This window comes from Gekko japonicus, unplaced genomic scaffold (genome assembly GCF_001447785.1).
Source record: "Gekko japonicus isolate JY-2015 unplaced genomic scaffold, Gekko_japonicus_V1.1 scaffold1973, whole genome shotgun sequence".
Taxonomy (NCBI): Eukaryota; Metazoa; Chordata; class Lepidosauria; order Squamata; family Gekkonidae; genus Gekko; species Gekko japonicus.
Window position 1 is genome coordinate 269,617 of NW_015164250.1, and position 19,416 is coordinate 289,032.

Consider the following 19,416-nt stretch of genomic DNA (forward strand, 5'->3'; position numbering starts at 1 on the left):
GTCCGGGAGCCGGCCGCAGATGCGCGCGCGCGCGCCACCAGGACGTCACCGGAAGTGACGTCACACGCTGGGCGGGGCCACGCCGTTTGAGGGGAAAACAAAGAGTTTTCCCCTCAAATGGCTGCCATTTGAGGGGAAAACTCTTTGTTTTCCCCTCAAATGGCGTGGCTCCGCCCCCAGCGTGCGACGTCACTTCCGGGTGACGCGCACGCGGGGGTGGGGTTTCCCCCGGGCCCCGATTCCGGCGCGCCGGGAATCGGGGCTCCGAAACGGGGGATTCCCCGCCCCCCGGCTGCATTTGGCAGCCCTAATTTCCAGGGTCTTGCTGACATCAGTACCATTTTCATTCCATTATCTCCTTGCAGTCATGATTTCCCCCACTGCAATGTTGAGGGCTTTATTAAAAATAAAAGGCTGGAAAACTCTCAAAGAGGTCAAACCCCTAAAATATATTATCGAGAGTTAAAAAGCTGCTCCTGCTATACCTTTATGTAAGTTCCTTCATTTTTTATCAATATTAGGGACCAACTGATTCACAAGGTTTCGGTGCCACCACAGAAACACTCACCAATGAGAGTTCCCACCACTGGGACCAGCATTGACCAGAGGGCAGCATCTCTCACGCCCCGATGTAGTTCACCTTCCAGTTCAGCAAGCCCCTGCTCCATTTCCATGTCCATCTTCATCTTTTGCTTCATTAAAAAATTCTTCCTATTTTCCTCACGCAGTGTTACCAGTTCCGCTAGACGGGTGTTGCATGCGTCAAGGTCCTCCCTTCTTCTTTTCTGCTCCTCTGTCAGCTTGCTCCTCAACACCATAATTTCCAGGGTCCTTAAATTTACCTTCTCCAGCTCTTGTTCAGTCAGGGCTCTGGCCTCTGCTAGCTCTTTGAATGCTCTTGCAATGTGCTCCCTTAGCTCAGCATAGATGCGGGGATCCTTCTGCACTTGGAGAAGACATCTGTCCAAAGATGCTAACTCGAATATTCCTTGTGTAAAGTGCAGCCGGAACTTTTCTTCAAAGCCCCTGCTTGTTGAAAGAGCCATGAATGCTTTGTTTGAACTGGAAAGAGAGGAGGAAAGAAAAGTTTCTGACACTGGCCTTTTGACCAAGTCAGTGATCAGTTCCAGGATTTTGGGGGCACTCAGGCCAGGCACACTGATGGACCCCTGAGACTACAAGAGCCGGGGCAGTCCCAACTGAGAATTCTCTCCCATTGCTTCCAGCCTTCTCAGGGCCAAACTACACAATGCATTTTTTGGCAAGCTGGCCACACAACAACTGCGGGGAATGTCATCTTAATAACCAGTGGAAGCCTGACTTGGCTCAGAACTGTGATGTGGGGAGAGGAAGGGCTCCTGCCTCCCATCCTACACATAGTTCCCCAGACTAGGGGTCCTGTTGCCCTTGCCTGCTGATACTCAGCTGATCAACGGGTGGAAACGGGCCAGGGGGGGCAGAATTTTCCTGGAGAGGAAAATTAAGAAGAATAGTTTCATCTACTTGCTAGAATTTCTGTCCATAGAGTTTCTGGCGATTCCTAGAGCAACCCAGAATGGATAAGGAAAGCTGTAACGATTGCCAGAAATAAGAGGTGAAGTGTACATGCACATGATAGCTTATACCCAGAATAAAATTTTGTTGGTCTTAAAAATGCCACTAGACTCAAACTTTGTTCAGAAACTCTATGTGGTAAGTTTGAAAATCCCCATTGTCCTGAAAGGGAAACAGCATATGCTTTACTGGAAGAATTACCATGTGTTATGCCTGGATGACCCCTCCTCCCTTGGACGGACAGTCTAGTACCTAGAAACAGGTCATGCAGGCAGCCTTCTTTCTTAGCATCTCACAGGATCACTTGCTCTAGACTCTTCCCTGGTCTGGAGACGGGATCAAAATAGGTCCTACAGTCACATGAAATGTGTGCCATCAAATAACGGCCAGAAAGGTCTGGCCTCTGGCAGCTCTCTTCCCTCTTTAAATCCATCAAGTGTCAAAGATTGATTTCTCAGAAAAGGCACTACAACTAACCCATTTTCCCCACTTTATTTGTTTGTTTTATTGGATTTGTATTCCGCCCTCCCCACATAGCGGGCTCAGGGTGGATTCCATCAAATATAATATACGAACAATTAAAAACAGTTAAAATACACCAAATAAAATACAGTGCAATTTCTTTGCCTTCCCTTATCCTATGTGAGTCTATAGCAGAAACCATTTTAACCCCATAACATTCTTTGTAAAAGTTTTCTTGTCCTGGCAATTAGAAGTCACCAAACACAACAGATATTTTCACATGAACGTTATCTGGACATCCACTAAATTTACACCCCCAACACAAAGTTGGGTGATTCTTCTCTGAGAGGAACACTGGTTCATTTTGCTCACTTTTCACAAATCTCTGTTCTGGAATAGGTAAATATAGTCCTGTGTAATACACACACACACACACAAGAAAACTATGTATAATATAGTCCAGGGAAGTCAGCATGGATTTGTCCCCAACAGGTCCTGCCAGACCAACCTCATTTCCTTCTTTGATCAAGTGACGAGCTTACTGGATCGGGGGAATGCTGTTGAAGTTGTTTACCTGGATTTCAGTAAAGCTTTTGGCAGGGTTCCCTATGATGTCCTGATGGGTAAACTCTAGGATAGTTAGGTGGATCGGGAACTGGTTGGAGAACTGCACTCAAAGAGAAGTTGTCAATGGCATTTCATTTGAATGGAGGGAGGTGTCCAGTGGGGTGCCACAGGGCTTGGTTCTGGGCCTGGTACTTTTCAGTATTTTTTATAAATGATCTGGATGAGGGTGTGGAGGGGCTAATCATTAAATTTGCAGATGACACCAAATTGGGAGGAGCAGCGAACACACCAGAAGGTAGAGAGAATTCAACGAGATCTGAACACGCTGGAAAAGTGGGTGGATGTGAACAAGCTGCAATTTAACAAGGGTAAGTGCCATATTCTACATCTGGGTAACAAACATGAGGATCAACCATACTGGATAGCAGTGTGTGTGAACAAGATCTTGGGGTACGGGTGGACCATAAGTTAAAAATGAGCAGCCAGTGTGATGCAGTGACAAAAAAGGCTAATGCGATCTTGGGATGTATCAACAAAAGCATAACATCCAAATTGCAAGATGTCATAGTCCCACTGTACACTGCCAGTTGGCAAAGGTGTCAGACAAGGAAGTATTTTATCTCCTTATCCAAGCTTTATGCAGGACATAAGGAAAAATGGATTCGATTTTGATGAAGGTAGAGTGAAAACTGGTGGAAGAAACTTTAACCGTTTGAGATAAGCAGAGGATACCACATTCCTGGCAGAAAATAGTGAAGACCTGAAATGACTACTAATGGAGGTTAAAATAGAAAGTGCCAAATCAGGATTACAGCTGAGCATCAAGAAGATAAAAGTAATGACTACTGAGGAGTTACATTACTTTATGGTTGACAATGAAGAAACTGAAATTGTTCAAGTGTTGCTATTTCTCAGCTCCATCATCAACAATAAGGAATATGTTGCTGGCGACCAAAATCAAGATAATTCATGCCTTAGTATTCCCCGCTACTGTGTATGGGTGTGAAAATTGGACAATGAAGAAAGCTGACAGGAAGAAAGTTGATTTATTTGAAATGCAATTTTGGATGAGAGTTTTATGGATACCATGAACCAGCCAAAAAAGACAAATAAGTGGGTTCTAGATAGAGTTGCCAGCTCTGAGTTAGGAAATACATGGAGAGTTTGGGGTTGGAGCTTGGGGAGGGGAGGGATCTCAGCAGGGTTTGATGCCATAAAGTCTGGCTTCGAAAGCAGACATTTTCTCCAGGGGAACATATCTCTATTTCCTGGAGACTGGCTAAGAACATAAGAGAAGCCAGTGTTGGATCAGGCCAACGGTTCATTTAGTCCAACACTCTGTTTCACAGTGGCCAGAAATACCAGGTGCCATCAGGAGGTCCAGCAGTGGGGCCAAGACGCTAGAAGTCCTCCCACGGTTGCCCCTCCCAAAGCACCAAGAATACAGAGCATCACTTGTCCCAGACTGAGAGTTTCTATCTATGCCTTGTGGCTAATAGCCCCCAATGGACTTCTGCTCCATATGTTTATCCAATTTCCTCTTGAAGCCATCCATGCTTGTAGCTGCCACCACCTCCTGTGGCAGTGAATTCCATGTGTTAATCACTCCTTGAGTGAAGAAGTACTTCCTTTTATCCATTCTAACCTGACTACTCAGGATTTTCATTGAGTGCCCACGAGTTCTTGTATTGTGAGAAAGGGGGGAATGTACTTCTTTCTCTGCCTGCTCTATCCCATGTATAATCTCATAAACCTCGATCATGTCACCCCTCAGTCGTCGTTTCTCCAAGCTAAAGAGCCCTAAGCGCTTTAACCTTTCTTCATAGGGAAAGTGTTCCAACCCTTTTATCATTCTAGTTGCCCTTTTCTGCACTTTTCCCAATGCTATAATATCCTTTTTGAGGTGTGGTGACCAAAAGTGCAAATAGTAGTCCAATGAATAATAATTCCAAGAGATCGCCAGCTACCACCTGGAGCTTGGCAACCCTAGTTCTAGATCAAATCAAGCCTGAACTGTCTCTAGAAGCTAAAATTACTAAACTGAAGATATCATACCTTGGTCACATTATGAGAAGACAAGTCTCACCGGAAAAGACAATAACGCAAGGAAAAGTTGAAGGCAGCCGGAGCAAGGCTGTTAAAGATAGGATGTGTTGAAGGTCATTAATTCATAGGGTCACTGTAAATCAGGAACGGCTTGTTGGCACTTAAAATGCATACACTACAAATCATAAACACCCTTGTTGGCACTTAAAACGCCTTTATTGAGCATTTTATTTTTTACAAGAAAACTTGGCAGCAGTCCCGTGGCCACAGTGGGGCATTTAGGGGTGGTGCCCCCTCCACCTGTTTTTCTTCCTTGTGCCAGCTGGCAAGATTTCAGGGGATTCAAATCAAGGGCATTTCTTGGGTATGTGAACCACCCTTAGGTTCTAGTGTAGAACATCATTATGCTAATGAAATCATAAAACCAGACCAAGTTAAAAGGGGAAAAAATGCAAGTTACAATAGTGAAGAATAATAAACTATTTTTTCAGATTTAAGAAATGATTAATATTCAGTAAAGTTGTATACAGAGAGAGAGATTGTTATATAGTCCCTCTTTTCTTTTTGTATCCCTTCTATGTTATATTTTACTTTCTAAAATTTTATACACACATGATTTTAGAAAGCAAAATATAATCTAGAAGGGATGCAAATATATATATATATATTGCAGGATATATAGAACAGGAACAGTAAATATTTCTTCCTGACATCCCCTTCATTATAGTTTTTAAAACATCTTCTATAGGATACAATGGTCCTTACTTCAAACATTTTAAATTTCAAATTCCATAACTAATCTATTTTACCATTATATTATTAATTTTCTTGTTATTGCATATTCTTTGTTATATATTTCACCATTTCAACATACTAGCTATAACTTTTAATTTACCAAAGCTTAATAGAAAATCTATTATATATCTCACATATATGATAAAAAACAAGAGATATTCTTGTTCAAAATCCACTTCCTCATACATTTTTGTTCAAAACTTCTTCTCATTCTATTTCTGCACTGTAATCAATTTATATGCATTTTTTAAACAATTTATCATTCTAAATTTGTCTCCTACTCGCATAATAAACACTCCATCTCTTCTCAAATTTCAAAATGTCTGATTTCCATTTTGCTGCATAGATGATTGCACCCACTGTCACCATATATTTGGTAATTTGTTGGGCAATATTTCTAATTGCATGTTCTTAGCTTCCATAGGGAATTTACACTTTAATATATTCTACATCTTTCCAATATTCAGCAAAGTTCTTTTGAGTGAAAATTAGATTAAATTGAATCATATAACAGCTAAAAGATTGCATTAAAGTCTAAAACAGAATTAGTATACTCTGTTAACAACAGAGACAAAATTCCAGTTTATACTGAATAAATCTAGGAAGATTCTCTTTGGCATGACCCTGGCCAAAGCTATTCACAGAGGCTGGGACCCCTGGACCTTTTAGTGGGTGAACTGAAAGAGAGAGAAAAGCTCATTGGGAGACAATACGGAATAGGGCCTGCAGGTCAGTGGAGCTGTTTTGCCACAAAAGGATGTTTTCCACTGTTTGTCCTTGTAGAATTTTGAAAACAAAGGTCCTTTCCGCATTTGCCTGCCACTCTGGGTTTTCTCAGTGTTTGAGTCGAGGCAATTTAAGTCTGCGGCAAAACAGCATGATCCAAAGAACCTGGGGCAACAGCAGGCTGAAACCGGGCTGACCACTGAAGGGAGGTAATGTAATGCAGAATGTGGGGGGGGGGGGAACCCAGAATAAAAAGGTTGAACTCAATTTTAGTGCAGAATGTGGGGAGGCGGAGAACCTGGATTAAAAAGAAGGTTGAGTTCGACTGTAGTGCAGAATTGCTTTAATACCATAGATTAAAAGGAGAGTGCAGAAAGGGCCAAAGAAAGAAATGAATGAATTAGGGACTGCTCCAGCTCGTGGCAAAGGCAACCGAGAATTGAGATACCCTTCTAGATGAACTGGTTGACATCCTGCAGAGTCATGTCTCTCATCCCCTTCTGTACAATATCTTCAATTGCTTTTTTCTCTGCTTGGGGCACTTCGGGCAAGACAGCCAGCAGCTCACAATCGATTTTCTCCACTCTGGCCCGGATGTTGCTCTCAAACTCTCTCTTCTTCTTCACAACCAGATCCTCTATCGCTTGTCGAGCATCATCACATCCTGCTGCTAACTTCAGGCGCTCGGCCTGGAATTTGGGATCGGAAGGCTCCATGGAGATAAGCCTGCCAAGGCTACTGACCTTGTCCATCAGGTATTTGGAAGATACTTCCGTGTAGGTCTCGGATATCATATGCACTAAATGAGCCACATTGGAAGCATTGAACGCCTGCTTGTAAATCAGGTCTTTTACGAAATCATTGCTGGAGTAGTTTGCAATCCCACGGACCTTTCCAGCGGTGGTTACAAATTCTGCAATGCGACGGCTGAGGCAGGAATCTATGAGGCTGGAAATCATCTGAAAGAAACGGACCATCTTCTCCCACTGCTCCTTCACTCATCCCAAAGCATCCAAGCCTTTGATTAGCATCTTCCTGGCTGTATCAAAGTCAATCTCCTTTGTCTCACATGACCTCATGGCAATGAGTATCTCTGTCAACTCCTCATTCTGCTTCTTGAAGTTTTCAAAGCTCCTTTGGTACTCATCTTCTGTGATCTTTAGCATTTCTTTGCTTTGCAAGACTTTGTAATGGGCATTGGTCATCAGTACTGATCCATCCATTCCCCCTTGACAATTATCTTCATATTTTGCCATGTTGGGTGTCTTGGGAGAAAAAGGTGGTGCCCCTGTGCGTGATTTGCTCTTGCTGTCAAAGAGAGCAACTTTTTGCACTAGATTTTTAATTTTTTCTTTCAGGCTTTTCTCTTTTACATTTTTGTTCCCAGAAGTTGCTACTTCAGCCAGGATCTGACAGACACTAATGACAGAATTACATATCTCCTCCGCCATTCCTTTCACGCTGCAATCCTTTTCTTTACTTATCTTCTCTAGCAGCTGCTCAGCTGTTTCCTTTGTCCAAGAGGACTTGACTTGCTGGTTTTTCTCGTTGTAAAGGAGGCCCATGTTAATGTTGCCTTCTTCGTCCACCAGCTGATTCAGAGCATTCCCCAATGATGCCAGTTGCACAGAGTGGGAGCAAATGTTGCCCAGTGCGATGGGGTCATCTTCAGCTCCACCGTTTGACTTGCCGCTACTGTCCTCTCTTTCCTCAACATGGTATTTACACAAATTAGCAACTACACGAGGCAGGGTGGTAATGGTTTCTGTTAGACCTGCAACAAAATTCATAGCTACGGCGTCCCAGCCCTCTGGAATGCTATTCATTGCCTTCCTGTAATCCTGGTATGTTTCATCCACTTTCTGTCTTATGCTCCTGTAGTATCCCTCTGCCTCCTTCTTGGCTGCTTCTGCTGCCTTTTGTTTGAGCTTGACGCCTTCCAAGACCCGTTTGGTTTCTTCCAGCTCTTTTTCGTACCCGCTTTTTGAACTCAAACAGGCTTCCAGCATTTCTTGGATCAGGCAGATGACATCACTGAATTTGTTCTCGACTGTCAAGGCTAAAGAAGTGCATTCATCAGCAATGGATTTCATGCTGGTCAGCTGCCCAGGGAGCAGGGCCTGCACCACCTCTGTGTCCTGGAACAGAATCTGGACAATGATTTTCATTTGCTCTGGGACACTCATGGAGAGGAGTCTGATCTGGTCCATATTCTTGTGAGCGATGTTAAAGGCCTCCCAGCCCTTGTTGCTCACCTGCATCAGGCAGGTGAGGAATGAGTCTGGGTATTTGATGTATTTAAACCCCCCTGCAGGTGGATTCTTGTTAATGGAGAAATCTCCCTGCCCTGCTGAGATGCATGCCAGCTCCCCTAAAATGGCAATTGAGATGGGGCCGGGCATTAGATACTCCTCCCAGTTGGCATATGGCTTCATCATCAGTTCCGTCTCCCTGCGCACCTCTTCAGCTTTGCAGATATTCTTCAGGGCTTTAACCACGTCTGACTTTTTGCATTGCACAGCCATCTTTCACCTGGAGGAAGCAAAGAACAGGTGACAGGGCAAGATTATGGCTGCAATCCTGTGCACATTTAATCTCATTGGCCAAACAATCATTCACAGGTGATGGAGGTTCGGCCCCTTTGCTGCATGCCTCGTAACTTCTTGGTCTGATTAGGGTAGCCCTACCCTATTTGGAACTCAATCTGAAGGGCATCCAAGATCTCTGCAGCTTACCTGGGATATGGTGGCATCTAGATTTTGAAGTGGAACTAGCAAGGGAGAGCACAATAAGGGGGCCAGAGGAAGAAGATGACTTGGTTCTTTCAGCATTCTCTTAGAATAAAGCCCAAACAATCTTTTTGTTATGAAATTTGACAGAGAGGAACTAGACAGCAAGGCATGATGACTCAGTTACAGCAGTTTTAAAACATTGCTTTTGCAAATCCCCATTTGAAAGAATTTTGTTAATTTCCACGCAAAAAACATCCTGACATTTTTCCTTTTCTAAAATATATATATATAATAAGAAATAAATGTTTCAGTGGCTATCTGTTGTGTTTCCAGAGTGTTATGGTTCGAACTTCTCCACTTTAACCTAGTCAGGCAATGCAAGGCATGCAGTCTGGAGCCCCAGAGGGGGAAGGGCTTGGAAAGGTGGCTCCCACCCTGCAGATGGAAGAGGAGGTGGCTCAAGGAAGGCGAAAGAAGAAGTAAACCCTGTGAACAAAAGAATGAAGAGGCAGCTGGACAGAGACGAGGGAGTTTAAATTCCCTTTCTATCCCTTCCCACCAAATTTCCACACTGTGATGTACCAGACATATAAGAACGTAGATGCAGGTGGGTAGCAGTGTTCCCTCTAAGCTGAGTTAGTGTGAGCTAGCTCACACTAACTCAGCTTAGAGGGAACATTGGTGGGTAGCCGTGTTGGTCTGTAGTAGCAGAACAAAGTTTGAGTCTAGTTGTGCATGCACACAAAAGCTTATACCCAGAATAAAACTTTGTTGGTCTTAAAGGTGTCACTGGACTCAAACTTTGTTCATATAAGAACATAATCTCTTTTCTCCTGGAGGTTTTTTCCTCTGTTGGCTTTCAGTTGCAAATGAAAGGAGATATGGGGGGTGGAGCCTTTCCATGTGATATCATGCTATAATCACCCTCTTTCCAGCTTTTCCTTACCCCTGAACTCCATAAACTATTTTCCAAACTTGAGTTATTCCAGTATTTTTGGAAATAATGTAGCCCAGGCATATTAGCACACCACCTAAAAGGATAGCTGTGTATTTTATATCCTGCAAAGGTCCTGCCCCTATTGGAAGCATTTTCCTGCCATCAGCCCTACTCCTGAGTGTCCTTTTCCAGGCATTTTCTTTCCTGCCACAACCTCTGGAGAGATTTGTGAGCATTTTTAAAAAAATTTAATTCTTATAATCAGGGTTCATTTCATAGAAAAAGAGGTGCAGGAGCTCATTAGCATAACTTATTTGCATATGCCACACCCCCTGACATCACCGGAAGTGTGTCAGAAGGCAACCCCCACCGCTCAGGCTCCACTGGACTCTTTTGGATTGCTAGCTGTGGGGGGGGGGGGGCACGTGCTGATGGTGACATCAGCTTTCAAGTCCCATCCCATACCTTACAGGACTGAAACACCTCACACATATGCAGTCCTACTAGTTACAGCTTGTAGTCAACCAAGAAAGCCCGGAGCCTCTCCCCCCCCCTCCCCCCAAGAGTCAAATTAGGCTCTTCCTTCCTTCACACAACAGGGTTTCAAACAGGAGATTTTTTTAAAAAGGAGAGCCCAAACAGGCTCCAAATAGCGATACAGGGGGAGGAAAAAGGGAAATCAGAATATGGGGCCAGAGGAAGAAGATGACTTGGTTCTTTCAACATTCTCTTAGAATAAGGCCCAAACATATGAAATTTGGCCGAGACTAGACAGCAAGGCATGACTCAGTTACAGCAGTTTTAAAATGCTGCTTTTGCATTTGAAAGAGTTTTGTTAATTTTAAAGCCAAAAACACCTGACATTTTTCCTTTTGATTTTAAAAAATATATAATAAAAAATAAATGTTCCGGTTTGAGTGGCTATCTGTTGTGTTTCCAGAACGTTATGGTTTAAACTCCATTTTAACCAAGTCAGGCAATGCAAGGCATGCAGTCTGGAGCTCCAGAGGGGGAAGGGTTTGGAAAGGTGGCTCCCACCTTGCAAATGGAGGAGGAGGTGGCTCAAGGAAGGCGAAAGAAGAAGTAAACCCTCCTGGGTGATTCTGCATCTGGCATTTGCACCACATTTTCTCAACACTGAGGAAAAGGTGCTGCTCAAAACCACATTCGAATACCTCTGGGCAACGCCGTACTGATTGCAAAGAAGGAACTGGACAGCTGGACAGAGAAGAGGGAGTTTAAATTCCCTCTCTATCCCTTCCCTTCAAATCTCCATACTGTGCTATAGTAGACATATAAGTACATAGATTCAGAACAAAGTCTGGGTCCAGTGGCATCGTTAAGACCAACAAAGCCGTATTCAGGGCAAGCACGCTTCTTCAGTCTGTATCTGGAGAAGTGTGCGTGCACACAAAAGCTTATACCCGGAATAAAACTTTGTTGGTCTTAAAGGTGCCACTGGACTCAACTTTGTTCATATAAAAACATAATCTCTTTTCCCCTGGAGGTGTTTTCCTCTGTTGGCTTTCAGTTGCAAATGAGAGGAGATGGGGGGGGGGGGGGGCCTTTTTAATGTATATTTTTATTGTATCACAATATTGTTATTACATTACAATTTAATTCCAATTTTTGATACTTCTTTTACCCCCCCAAGGTGGCCAACATCATATTTTCGAATTACATTTTCAACCACGAGCGCATTCTTTCCAACTTCCCAAATATGTTGGCTTCCCCTTTATAAACCCATTCAAAGTATACCGTCCATTTCTTTTTTATCTCCTTTCTTTTTGCAGTCCATAGCTTATCTTGCTTTAAACATTCCAATATGTCCAATTGTATATATTCGTATAGACATTCATTCCATTTTTCTAAAGTCAATTTTGAGTTCTCCTTCCAACCATATGCAATCAATGCATGCGCTGTTAATATCATTGCTTTAAAAATATCCTGATTTTGTTTCTCAATTCTATGGTTTCCCAATACACCCATAAATAATAAATCTACGTCTATATCCAGGTTAACTTTACATAACAACTCTTTTTCAAACTCGAGTTACTCCAGTATTTTTGGAAATAATGTAGTCCAGGGGTGCCAAACATAAGGCCCGGGGGCCAGAACCAGCCCATCCAGGGCTCTAATGTGGCCCAGAAGCAACTAGTGCAAGGGAGGAAACAGGAGACTGTTCTGATGGTGGCTTCAGCATGGCGGAACAACCTTGTTCACAGCAGTCAAGCAGTGTGGGACCATCTGCCCAGTGCTGCACCTCTGGCTCTCCAGTCCACCGATACGGGTTTTCCTTTGCACACCCCCCCCCCAGCCCATGGGGCCTTGCCGTGAGGATACAACAACTTGAAGCTTACCAGCTGCTGTCCTTTATACCAGGGGTGTCAAACCTACAGCCCGTGGGCTGGAGCTGGCCTGCGCAGGCCTTTAATCTGGCCCGGGAGTGGAGCTCTTTTCTTTCCCCCCTCCCCTGCCCATCTTCGCTGTTCTCAGTTTGAGCTGCCAGGGAGTATAAAGAGCAGAGGGCTGGGCTGCCTCTGAGAGCAGGAAGTAGAAGGCGGGACTGCCAGACTTCACAGCAACCGCTCCCAGCTTCTGTAGTCCTTGTCACAGGTAGGAGCTGGGGGGGGGGGGCCCTTCTTCTGCTGTGATCCTTGTGCTTTTTTATTTTAAAGCTGGTTTAGCAGAATCCCACTATTCCCCCACCTTTCCAGTTTAGGCAGACACATTTTAAAGGTGGTGGTGGGGGGGGAGGTTTGGGACCAGCCAGGGTTAAAATATAGAGTTCTGCAAACTCAAGGGACTCCAGTTTTACAGAGAAAAACTAGTTTTAACACACACACCCTCCTAATGTGGAGCTCCAATGGAATAGCAGAACAAGTGCTGAAGAGGACATTCAAAATTATTATCTCAAACCACCCTGTCAAAAAAAAACCCTGAGACCCTGGAGAGCTACTGCCACTCTGAGTAGACCAGGGGTGGGGGGTAGCGTGCAATGCTCAGCTGTTGCATGTTCTTCCCTTGGGTCCTAGGCTCAGACCATTTATATTTGTAGTTTATATTTCTAAGGGGGGTGGGTGGGGAAGGCTTGGGACTAATCACAGGTAAAATACAGAGTTCAACAAACTCAAGGAACTTCAGTTTTGCAGAGAAATATTAGTTTTAACACACATGCTCTCCTGATGTGGGGCTCCAATGGAATAGCTGCTATAATATCTTTAATTGTGTTTGTCTATGTCCTTTATAAAGTTTATATCTCTGCTACCTGGCATTATGTTTTATGGTACACATGCCCCGGCTGACAAAGTGACATTTATGTCAGATCCAGCCTTAATGACAAGTGAGTTTGACACCTCTGGCGTAGTCCAAGCATGTTAGTGCACCATCTAATTGGATAGCTGTGTATTTGATGTCCTGCAAAGGTCCTGCCCCCATTGGAATCACTTTCCTGCCATCAGCTACTCCTGAGTGTCCTTTTTCCGGCACTTTCTTTCTTGCCACAACTGGTGGAGGGACTTGTGAGCATTTTAAAAAAATCTTATAGCGCTACAACCATCTATTGCCACCAGAAAGATTTTTGAAGGTTTTTTAAAAGACCAGTAGCTGATGTATTGCTATCGTGCCATGAAAAGCCATCACCCCCAGAAGTGTTGAGAGCTTTAAAAAGATTAATAATTGTTATACCACTAGTATGACCAATCACTAGGTATCTTTTCCCATTTCTAAAATTGCTTCAGAGAACGCAACAGACCAAACAGAAACTATCTTCAGGGGGAAAGCTAAGCATAGACAGTCACTCTAATTGGCACAAGAATCTGCAAAGTGCAAATCTCTCTCTCTTTCTCTCTCACACACGTACAGACAGAAAGCAACAGGCATGGGGACATCAGCTTTCAAGTCCCATCCCATACCTTACAGGACTGGAACACTTCACACATATGCAGTCCTACTGACTGCAGCTTACAGTCAACCAAGAAAGCCTGGAGCCTCTCTCCCCCCTCCCCCTATAGGGTTGCCAACCCCCCCCCCGGTTCTTAAAGGGGAAACGCCGGCTCTTGCACTTAAAAGGGAAACACCGGCTCCTTTAAGTGCAGGGAACTGCCGTTTCTGGAGATCCGGGGCGGGGTGGTGGTGGTGGACGTCTCCAACGTGACATCATCACATCGGGGACGCCCCGCCCCCTCCAGGAACGCCCCCAAAGTCCCCCACTGTGGGTGGAAGATGGACTTGGCAACCCTATCCCCCTAAGAGGCAAATTAGACATTACCTTTCTTCACACAACATGGTGTTCCCTGCAATCACACAGGAGCTATAGGGAACTGCTGCTGCTTCTGTTCAATTCAGTTTATGAGGTTTAAAAGCCTATAGGCCATACACCATAAAAATTAATTTAAACTTTTAAAAGGTTTTAGACATTTAAAAAGACAGTATAACAGAAGTGTGCCACATCTTTTATACATTTATGGCACAAAGTACTCAGCAAAAATCTCAACCTTGTAGATTCTGAAAAGGAAGAAAATTTTAATAACCATTTCCGCAGGAACTTTTTTCTCGCAATTTCATGTTTTGGGCAACAGAAAAATATATGGGCAAGTGAGTCTATAGTTGCTAATGGGCAGTCATGGTGATGTTGACTTGCTGGGATGCCCTGAAAATGACCTTTCATCTGTGCAGATGGGAATGCATTGCAACATGCCACCATATATGCTCTTCTCAACTTAGGGACAGATAGAGCATACAAATAGTGTGGTACGTCAAATTTGACGCAGTATTTAATCCCCACATAAAGTAATGAGCATTTCCGTGTGGCATCTCTTTGTAACGCATTTCAGTCTTGCTCCATTAATTTTATGTTGAGCACTGTTCTAATTTTAGATGTTAAGTTCCCTGTTTTATGCATGCCTAGTTGTTTAAATTTTGTGTCCACAGCCTTATTCCATTCTTGCCAGTGTTGATCTTGTACTGATAAAGAAGTCAAAGATGGAAGATTTTCAGCAGTCAACAATATATTTATAGTTGACTATAGCTTTCCAAATCAAGGTCAAGATCCTTGGTAACCCTAACTCTAAATGTATCACTGAAGAAGTGATAGATGGCGGCAGAGATAACATTTTGCGATAAAAGGTTAGAGATCTTTCCAAAAGGTCTACCGGACCTGTGAACCGTATTGGGGAGCCATACAAAATAAGCAATAAAGGCTCTTATTGAACATTTCAGCCCAATGCAAATTTCAATATCAGCACTAAGTTATCGGCATATAGCAGAGCTGGTACCAGATAAGATCCAATATAAGGTGCATGGGTAGATATAGTTTGCAGTCTAGAACAAAGTCATTCAAGTATAAATTAAATAGATGTGGAGCAAGAACACACCCTTGTCGTACCCCTCTTTGATTTGTTATTGGGTTGGACACAAGTCCTTCATTATTTAGCTTAACATGTGCCACATTTCCAGAATAAAGATTCATTATAAGTTTTAACAGACTTTTGGGGATACTTGTGGTGTTTGGCTTGTTCTATAACCACTTATGTGACACCGAATTAAATGCCACTTTTCGGTTTATAAAAGCGGTATATGAAGAGCCAGATGCATTCCTTGTATATTTACTAATCAAAGATGCCAGCGTATAACAATGGTTCAGGCAAGAATGACCTTTCCTAAATCCTAAAGCTTTATGTATATAAAGACATGATGCATTTGGACACAATCATAGAAAAAAGATGTTATAGAAAAATAGGAGGAAAAAATGCATTAAAATATGATTTGTGATTGTAACTGTTATAAAGGGATGACGGGAAGCTACATCTTAGGTGCAACTTGGTAATTTGCTCTGTTTGTTGACAAGGAAATGAGATTTAATATATTGTACCTCCTAGAAAAAGATGATGGAATGTTGTATACTGTCTGTAATTTAGAAATATGTTTCTTTTTTGCTGCCCTAAATAAGTTTTTTTTTGTATTTCCTTCTTAATTTTATGGATGTTACTAAGTATAGTGAAACGTGTTTTCTGTTAGGTGGCAACAACAAATATACAGCGTAAAAATTCATAGATTAGCAAGTAAGATATTATGAAGCAGGAAAACAGAAGAAGGGAAAATAATACCTTGTGAGTAAGGACTTATAATTGCTAAAGGAAATATCCAGGGAATAACTATTACTTTTTATATTTTGTAAAGAATATCTTACCAGCCATAGGTTGATGGGAAACTTTATAATATTTTGTAACCTGATAAGAGGGGTTTTTTTCTTTCATTTTACATCCGTATGGAGGAAATGACTGAGCATATTACAATTTTATAATGTAGAAGCTACTTAAATAAACATTAAACTAGCTAGCTACTGAGAATATGCAAGATAATAAATATGTAGGGGCTGACAATATGAAAAACTTTTAGGTTAGTAAATAAGGTGTGGGGTAATTGAAAAGTATACGGGCAAAATGACTTTAATGGTGTAATGAGACACAGCTGGGACGGGATGAGTCACTGTTCAAAGAGAATAGGTAGAAAAACAATTGTCCCCTTGCTTTAAGCTCTTTAAAAGTGTGAAATTCTACTTACTTTTAAAGTAAGTAGATCAACAGGGAATAACAGAAAGTTAATAACAAGTTAAATTTATTATCAGACTTGTAACTTTGATGAAGTATATAACTCGTGGTTAAAACACTTTGATAGACTGAGCATGTGTGCTAAATGATACTCTTGGAGGAAACCCATAACATATTGCTTATGGTAAGTTAGTTTATTATTGTGTGAAACTTTTTGTGGTCTTCTTTTTATGTTTGAAAACCCAATAAAAATACATGTAAAAGAAACTCCCAACCCATTAAATGCTCTAACAAATCAAATGTACTTACACTGGCTCCTAGAAACTTCTCGGGATGGTTCACCTCCTCAGGTAGCCTGTTCCACAAGGTGGGAGACACTATCAAAGAGGGCTGGGCTGTATTAGATACCAAGCAGATAACCTTAAGAGACGGAACAAACAGAAGGCTACAATCGGAGGAGCAGAACTGGTGCACAGGGACATATGGGGAGAGGCAGTCCGGCAGATATTTGCGTATGATGCTTGAAGGGCTTTAAAGAAGAAGAGTTGGTTTTATACCCTGCTCTTTACTACCTCTCCCCACAACAGATGGAGAGATGTGCTGGGGGCATCCTCCACTGGGGGGAAGCTGTGCTCATCCCCCACCACCCCTTGGCACCAGGGGAAGTGATGGCATCCTCCCATGGTCACGAGCATGACCCCTTCCACTCTGGAGAGGGCTAAGAGAATTCTGAGAGAACAGTGACTGACCCAAGGTCACCCAGAAGGCTGCATGTGGAGGAGTGGGTAATCAAACCTGGTTTTCCAGATCAGAGTTCACTGCTCTTAACCACTACACCAAACTGGCTGTACACCAAGGTCGAACTGGCACCTCGAATTGTACTTGGAAATGAACCAGGACTCAAAATTGCATTTAGTTTAGTAATATAATTTTAAACAAGTGAAATATGTTCCTTTAAGTTGCCGTCTATCAATATTCTGAACTATTTGTAGTTTCTGGGTTATCTTCAAAGGTAGCCCTGTGCAGAGTATGTTACAGTAGCCCAGTTACAAAAACATGGATTAGGGTTGCCAGGCTGACTGAGTCTGAGAGCTGGTGACTCAAGCACAGCTGATAGAAGGCGGTCCCAGACCCAATGTCTCTGCCCAGCAATAATTGTTTTGGAACACTGTCCACATGTAGCAGAAGAAATGGAAACACTTACCCCTCTTGATTGTAGCCACGTCCTTTGATTAAAGTTTTCTTTTCTCGGCTTAAATAGTCTCTGGTGGGAGGATGTGTATGTGGATTGTTTGTGCAAGATTAAATAGCATTCACATTATTCCGCGAAATGTTGTGAGATATTCCAAGACAGCTTCAAGAAGGGAGCTGATTTACGGGAAACTGAAACTTTAAGCCAGGGGTGTCGAACTCATTAGTTATGAGGGCCGAATCTGACATAAATGAGACCTTGTTGGGCCAGGCCATGTGTGTCATAAAATGTAATGCCAGGTAGTGGAGATATAAACATTATAAAGGACACAAGCACAAAGGGTTGTGGGTTTTTTACCTCAAATAACAACATGCTTAAAACATTAGCACTCTTGCAATATTTTGTTTATTTTACAGTGTCTGGTAACTGACACCTCTTGCTTTGAATTATTGCATCAAAATGTCTGTGCTGTTGCAATCTTGAGTATGCTGTTCAGGTGTGTATCTGTAAACTGCAAACCTACAATGATGCAGCAGCAGCAGAACTGGAAGAAGAAGCAGAAGACAGCCAGTTCCACTGCGGGCCTGATGGAAGCCCTCCAGGAGCCTGATCTGGCCCCCGGGCAGCATGTTTGACACCCTTGCTTTAAGCTAAAGAAAGAGGGAGTGCTGAGCTGAACGAATATTTCAGCTGCTATTTCAACGGGAGAAAAACATTCAAGAGAGATGTCGTCAAGAGACTAGGCCATGAGAGATGGGTACGAATTGAGTGATGAGCCAAAACTCAGGCCGAATTTGGGCTGGATTTGGGCTTGGGAGGTGACGTTCGGCACGTCCATGGTCTCCAAAATCTTCAAGCTTATGGGCATGGCTCGGGGTGGCTCGAAAAATGAAAAACACCCAGAAACTCTGGCACGAAAATGCTAGACAACAGTGGGGGTGGTGTTTTCCACCTGTGGAAACACAAATAGGGACCCTCCAAAGCTTGACAGGCACTGCTACCTGCCAATAACAGAGTTCTCAGTCATCACAGTGGGACTTAGATCTATACAAGTGGAGACCCGCAAGAAACTTGCGGAATGGTTATCCTGTTCCTCACACCTTTGCTTCCTCCTGTCTCCCTCTACCTCTCTCACACTCTTTCTCCCTTCTGCCCCGCCTTTCTTTTTCTCCTCTAGCTATGGCATTATACTGATCTGTAGTTCCTTCCCTCCTCCAATCCCACCCTCCCCAGGCTCCACCCCACAAATGTCCAGGAATTTCCCAACCTGGAGTTGGCAACACAATTTCCTTCCCACCCAACAGCCAACCTACCTTTATCTGCCTCTCTGTCTGCAACTTTCCATCTCCACACCCCTCCCCCACAGCCTCTACCTAGGAAAATTACAGTTTTTCTCCACAGTGGGGACCAAAACAGCTTACATTATTCTCTCCTACTTTTAATCTGCACAACAACCCAGCTTTCATAGGGTGGCTGCTGATGAACAGTAGCAAGCAGCTGGGCCTACTTGAGTCATGCAAATCAGGTGGTATCAAGTCACCCAGAGGGTGCTGCCGAGGGATGCCAGCCTCCAGGTGGGACCTGGGGATCCCCTGTAATTCCTGCTCATTTCCAGACTACAAAGATAACTTCCCATGGAGAAAATGGATGCTTTGGAGGGTGGACTCTGTGACATTGTACCCCACTGAGGTCCCTGTCCTCCCCAGGCTCCTCCCGCAAATCTCCAGGAGTTTCCCAGCCTGGACCTGGCAACCTTATCCAGAATCCCCTGTCGGTGGCCAGGGGGGGAAACTGGAAACCCTAAAGTGCTGGCAGGCCTAGGCTTGGCAACCTCTAAGGGGGGCCTGAAGGAAA

The 19,416-nt window shown here is 43.3% G+C and overlaps 1 protein-coding gene across 1 annotated transcript; it reads right to left on the bottom strand.

Annotated features, from left to right (window-relative positions):
- Positions 1-6,487: 6,487 nt before the first annotated feature.
- LOC107108246 lies at positions 6,488-17,611 on the bottom strand. The gene is given in 3 exon segments (XM_015408658.1): positions 6,488-8,682; positions 16,680-16,790; positions 17,575-17,611. A coding segment is annotated over 1 exon segment (2,073 nt). The 5' UTR covers positions 8,676-8,682; positions 16,680-16,790; positions 17,575-17,611; the 3' UTR covers positions 6,488-6,602.
- Between the last annotated feature and the right edge of the window lie 1,805 nt (positions 17,612-19,416).